At 38.9% G+C, this 6,217-nt stretch overlaps 1 protein-coding gene across 1 annotated transcript; it reads right to left on the reverse strand.

Annotated features, from left to right (window-relative positions):
• Positions 1-647: 647 nt before the first annotated feature.
• On the reverse strand, positions 648-2,808 carry LOC104954186 (transmembrane 9 superfamily member 2-like). Its single transcript, XM_010781262.1, has 3 exons — positions 2,684-2,808; positions 2,140-2,264; positions 648-777 (listed from the first exon to the last, which is right to left on the reverse strand). The coding sequence occupies exons 1-3, from the start codon at positions 2,798-2,800 to the stop codon at positions 648-650; spliced, it is 372 nt and encodes a 123-aa protein (XP_010779564.1). The 5' UTR covers positions 2,801-2,808.
• Between the last annotated feature and the right edge of the window lie 3,409 nt (positions 2,809-6,217).

Consider the following 6,217-nt stretch of genomic DNA (forward strand, 5'->3'; position numbering starts at 1 on the left):
ATGGCTGTTTGAGGAAGCTCCCATTTATTAACATTTCAACAAACAAGTTGCATCTTTGCATAACGTATTCAAGTGTTACCATTTAGTGCAATAGTAGCTACAGAACATGTACTGTGCTGTGTAAACTGTACTGTATCACATAGCGTTTCAGACACACAAACTTTTCAACTTTCAAACTTAAACGGTGCGCTCCCAGCGCACGTACCGGCAGTGATCTACAGCATTGGTTTTCCACCAGTGGTACGGGGACAAACTGTCTCGCTCTCGTAATGTCTGTCTGTCTTGCTCTCGTTCTGTCTCTCGTACCACTCTCGGTTCCACTTTTACTTTTGCGCGCTACCTGTCTCACTCTTTTCCGGCCTCCAGCTTTTCCTGCTGGAGCCCGCCGCTTAAAGGTGGGGGGCGCGGACCGGCCATAGAGCCCATAGAGTTAAAGATGGTGGACTGTAACCTGTAAAATCCATAGATTTAGGAGGTCCCCTAGTGGCCGTTAGCTGTAAAAATCCATAGATTAGCCGCAGCGTCGAAAAAAGAGAAAAAAGGCGCGGCTTATAGTCCGAAAATTACGGTAGGTGTCCAGTCTTTAACCAACTTAACTACACAGGCTAGATCCGTTTTTTTATTTTTCCAAAATCCAGCATTCAGCATTAAACAGACCAAGGGGATTTCATTGTACTGACCACAAATTTGACACTGTAGGTGTATTTGATGTCAAACACTCCCGTTTGTTTGTTTTTCAGGAACTTCGGCCCCCCAGAACAATCAGGACTCTGAAAGCTGGAAAGAGAGACACAATACAAAGAGATTAAAGTATTAGATTCCATGTGGTGGCATTTTCATCTATCCAAGGTGGAACAAATTATGAAACCATTGAGCTGTCTTTGTCCTATTTGATTTAATGCATGAAAGTTCAGCCAGTCATACAGAGAGCAAACTGTCTGCAGAGTTAAAGACGCAGACGAGGAGAATCATTCTGATAGTTAGGGAGGCAGCACCAGGAAGCTCTCAGTTCAACCGATGGTGAAGGTCAAACTGATGGTGCACATAGAGTGTAACAACAATTGCAACACATCTGCTTAATAAGGACTTTTCCCAAGCTGAGCAAAGACGTGGAAGCCAGTAAATAGTGATAAACATTAGCAAGTAAGAATCACACTGTGATATTATTCAAATTAGTGAGCGAGTGTTACAGTGCACTAGTTATCCAATAAAAAATGACACGCCAGTTATTACACATGCATATTGAGATCTTTTCACATTGCAGTTAGAACTTAGAAGAGTGCTAATGTATTAGCATCCAAAAGAAGTTCCAAAGTAACTTGCTGAGAAAAACAACCAACATATTACTACATACTACTTACTGTAATGCCAGTGGTTTAAAGTAAATAGGTAGATTTACTCAAGTACTATACTCAAGTACAATTCAGGGACTCCATTTGTTATACTTTTACTCCACTTGAGAGGTTAATCGTGTATATTTACTCTTATTTTTTGTAATACCTTTAGGTACTTGACACACTTCAATAAGACTTTCGTTACACTTGCCGTTAAATTCCACAGCATTCATTAGCTGCACCTTTACAAGCTTTGATGAAACTTACATATCTTCTTTTTTTTTTAACCAGAGAGGGCTTTTATTAGAGATGTTTTAAGTTGAAAGGAGGTGACATTGGGGAGGACATTGCCTGAATGTTCGGCCAGCTCGGAATTAAAACCGACTTACTAGGCAGCGATTTACGCATAAGGGAAGCCTTATCCGGAGGCACACCTGGAGTAAATTCACCAGCTACCCTGCAGTATATTACATGTCACTTGTTAGACGCTTTTATCCAAAGCGACTTACATACTCAATACTGTGGACAATCCCCACAGGAGCAATTTGGGGTGAAGTGTCTTGCCCAGGGACACAACGACATGCTGACTGCAGTGGGGTTTGAACCTGTGACCATCCCCAGACCAAGGCTCTACCCACTGCGCCACACGCCGCCAGTATACAAAGTCATTCAAACTAGCTGCACCTTTACCAGCTTTGATAACACTAATGATCAATCATTATAAAACACATCATATATATTATTCTGAAATGGACCAATCTGCACAATGACTACTTGCCAATGTACTTATCTAAAACTGCATTACCTTTTGGGTTCAATCTTGGCAGCAACCAGCCGAGCTCCCAGCTGCTCATGCTCCACGATGTGGTAATGGATGGTGATGTCCACGTGGTTAAAGATGTAGAACGCATCCTTTTCATTAAAGTTAGGCTGGAAAACAAAACCAAGACACACAGGTGTAAAGCAAAGACAGGGTAGTAATGACTTATTACAGATACATCTGTGTGTATGATATGAACCATTCTGACTTCTGAGATTGAGACTGAAAAGCTAATATCAAAAAAGGGACTTTGTGTCATTTGTTTTTTTAAATCAAAAACCTGTGCCATTAAAACAAATTTCAAAGATGCTATACTCACATCAATTCTACGTATAGGGCCCTAAAAACCCAAACATCCTATAGTAATTGGCAAACAGTGTCAACATCTCACTAATGTTGATGTATCAGATTCCACTGTCTAATCATTTTCTATACAGATTTAAATATTATGAATAACTGGCCGGTGTAAATATTGTTTATTGATGAGAATTGGACTGGTTTTGTTTGTGTCCATGTGTGACTCACTCACATTGACTATGCAGGCGTCTTTGGGTCGACCTGCCTCTGTGACGTAACAGCCGATAGGGAAACCAGGATTACAGAACTTCTGCTCGTCTTCAACATCGTAGCACCAGGTCACAGGCATGTTATCCACAATCCTACACACACACAAACACATAAGCTGTGAGCATCACCAAAGTACACATTATAAAATCACAACATAATACCTAACTAGCTACATTTTATTAGTTTAAACAGTACACTCAGGAGACAGAATGGAGATATGGGACAACCCCATGTCTAGTTTTAGAGTAGAGAACCAGACACTAAACAGGAAGTATGTACAATATATATTACTGACATTCTGATTCTAATTATTTAGTTTTATAAAACACACAAACACAACAAATTAGATACATTTGGATGGATAAATTAAATTCATACATCAAGTTTATAAGAAAAAACGCAAGCAAACAAATGGTCACCTTATTTAAACGATGCTAGTGCAGGGACACTAATTATTACTGTGCAAACACACACATCCTGCTCGCTGAAGCCCGTCAGTTGTTGTTCCTTAAGCAGCTCTCTTTGTTGGGGGTGACTTTAGGGGTGCACACACGAAATTCTGCTCCAGCTTTTTTCCGTCTGCTCAGTAATCTAAATATTCTTACGCATATTTATATATTTGTACACACTACTCTCCCTTGCTGTTCATATAACTTATTTAGTTTTATCATGCAGCACATCATGCACTTTTAATCTGGGACAGGATTTTTTTAATGTCGGGTTATATTTAAAAAGAAAAATTATATATGCTATTTTTATCTGACTTCTTTGTTTGCATGTATAGTTTCGCGTATGCATGCACGTGCACGGTTGTGGCATGACCACCCAAACAGAAACATATGGACACAAGATGTGTCCACATGTATTTAGTTTAATATCCATGTGGACATGATTTAAGTGGTAGGTGACCTAACCTCCTCTACGGGGGTCCGGGGGGCATGCTCTCCCGGGAAGGTTTTTTTTTTAAATGTTGAAGTTAAAAGCATCAATCTGGTGCACTTTGAGAGCAACATTAGGAGATCTATAGCTACATCTCTCAACACCCATATGGAACAGAACTGTAAGTGGATTTATTTTTCTTTATGGATATTTTACAAATCACTCCCCTTTTAAACTGTATTCTTTTTTTATTAATAACAACTTTTTTTTACTGTCATATAGGCAAGGTGCCGGTACTCAGTAAAATGCCGGTACTCAGCCGCCGGCCACCGGTGGCACGTCATGACCCATGACAACAAATATGCCGCCGGCGGCATCTCATGACGCATCTCATGACGCATCTCATGACGCGCCGCAGCGATAGACTAGAGCAGAAAAGTAACATAACGTTAGCATTTCGAAAATGTTAGCGTGGCTTAATAGTGCGAAAAGTCAGCGGTTGTCGCCGGACAAGGATTCCCTCTCTCCTTTCCTGCTGAAAGATGGTGAGTGTACTCAGGGACGAGGAGTCATTTAACCAGCCGCCAGTAGGAGTCAGGCTTTACTTTCTTTTGTATCCATAAAGAAAAAGTAAATCTGTTTACAGTTGTTTCATATGGATGTAGCGAGGTATCCATATATCTCTTCATTTTGCTCTCAAAGTGCACCAGATTGATGCATCTAACTTCAATATTTAAAAAAAAATCTTCCCGGGGGAGCATGCCCATGTCATTTTGTTTTTATGTACAGTGAGCCTTTCTAAAATATACAGTAAAGAGACAAACCCAGCAGCATTACAGGATATACTATATGACTTTGAGCCAAATACTTTTTTTTGGTCTGTATAAATAAATTGACTTGAAACAGTTGCTGATTTAGAGTACTGGCACTAGGCCTGTCACGATAAATAATTTTGTTGGACGATAAATGTTCCTGGAAATTATTGCGATAAACGATAATATTGTCGGCACCATTGTAAGACCATTTTAGACCACTGACATACTGATAATATATCATAATAATTCTAGTACATCCTTTCAAACAGAACTTTTTATTGAACATTCAACATTGCAAATGAAATGTGAAATAATATTAAAATATATAAATGATATATAATAAATAAAACAAATTAATTAAATTATAATAAATTAATAAAATCACACACAACCAAAAAAAAAAAAAAATAGACTCAGGCTGGAAAACAGAGCTCTCAATCCATCTATCTATCCATTTCTATATAGATAGATAAATATATATATATATAAATATATATATAAATAAATCAATATGAGCACACATTGTCTCACAAGCAAAAAAAATCTCCTTAAAACAACAGTCACTGTCCACTGTCCATACAAAGACCCAGATGCCTCAACAGGCCATATCCAAATCTGTTTTTCGAAGTTTTCGAGCAAGGAACACACCGTCTAAAATCTAAGTCGGTTTAGTTGCCTCACGCTTGGATGCCTGAACTTACTCGGCCCGCCCACACAGCGTAGAACAAATTTTTTTCATCGCTGTTTTCGTCGTTATGGTGCGTTGGTGAAGGTAAGGAAAGGGCGACCATCGTTTGTGCCTGTTCACCTCTACCTCTCGGGTTGGAAAGGGCTGTCAAATGTTGTTTCTACGGTAAACAGGCTGTTTNATAAACGTGGTATACATTAAACAAAACGGGCCTAGATAACCGGGGTATACAGTTTAAAATGTTAATATATTTAAAGTGTTCAAAGTGCAGTTTCAGTGCAAGTCAGTTGAAACGATCTTAAGTTGGCGTGACGTTGAAGTCGTGCGACCCTGCTGCTGTACTGGCTTGTAGTTCGTTTATAGCATAACGTTAGCATTTCGCTTTTGGCGACTAGATTTATGATTCAAAAATTATAAAAGTAGGGTTGACATGTGGAGATTATCCAGCTGAACAAAACGTGATCCCTCTCTTAAATGTGTGTCAACCACAGACCTTATTTCGAGCTATTTTCCAAAATCCTATGGAGAATTTGCATTGGTTTTTCGCGAAGGAACCGGAAGAAGTTTACTTCCGGGTTTTACGACGCGTCACTGCGGTTCTCTATACGCAAGGCAGTGGACACTGAAACATGCACATTGGATAAATAACATAGGCGTTTAGTTTATTTAATAAAAGAGCACATGTTCAATGTGAAACGTGACCGTAGATAGATTACTTCAGTTGCAATTTGGTGCTATATACAGTAAATATATATTTTTTTAAATAAAAAAAATAAAAGATTTAAATAAAAAAAAATAAAATAAAAAAAACACCTTGAATTTCAGGCAGGGCGCGGGGCTCCGTTGGCAGGGCGCAGCGCCCCGCCAAGACAATGGTAAGGGAAACACTGAAAACTCTGGCATTTTAAATTAATTGCAAACATTCACTGTAACTAAGAGCCAAGGGAGAAAAAGAAAGATAGCCTAACAGCAGTGAATGATTTATGGTAATTATTTAAGTCGGTGTGTCATTGCCACAAATGTGCAGTAGTTTCACTTCCTCTTTAGCATGCTAGTAAATTGTAATTATCATTATCATGATGTTTCTGAGTAACCACTCTCTTCCCATGATACA

Source organism: Notothenia coriiceps, unplaced genomic scaffold (assembly GCF_000735185.1).
Source record: "Notothenia coriiceps isolate Sejong01 unplaced genomic scaffold, NC01 NC01_scaffold00022930, whole genome shotgun sequence".
Classification (NCBI taxonomy): domain Eukaryota; kingdom Metazoa; phylum Chordata; class Actinopteri; order Perciformes; family Nototheniidae; genus Notothenia; species Notothenia coriiceps.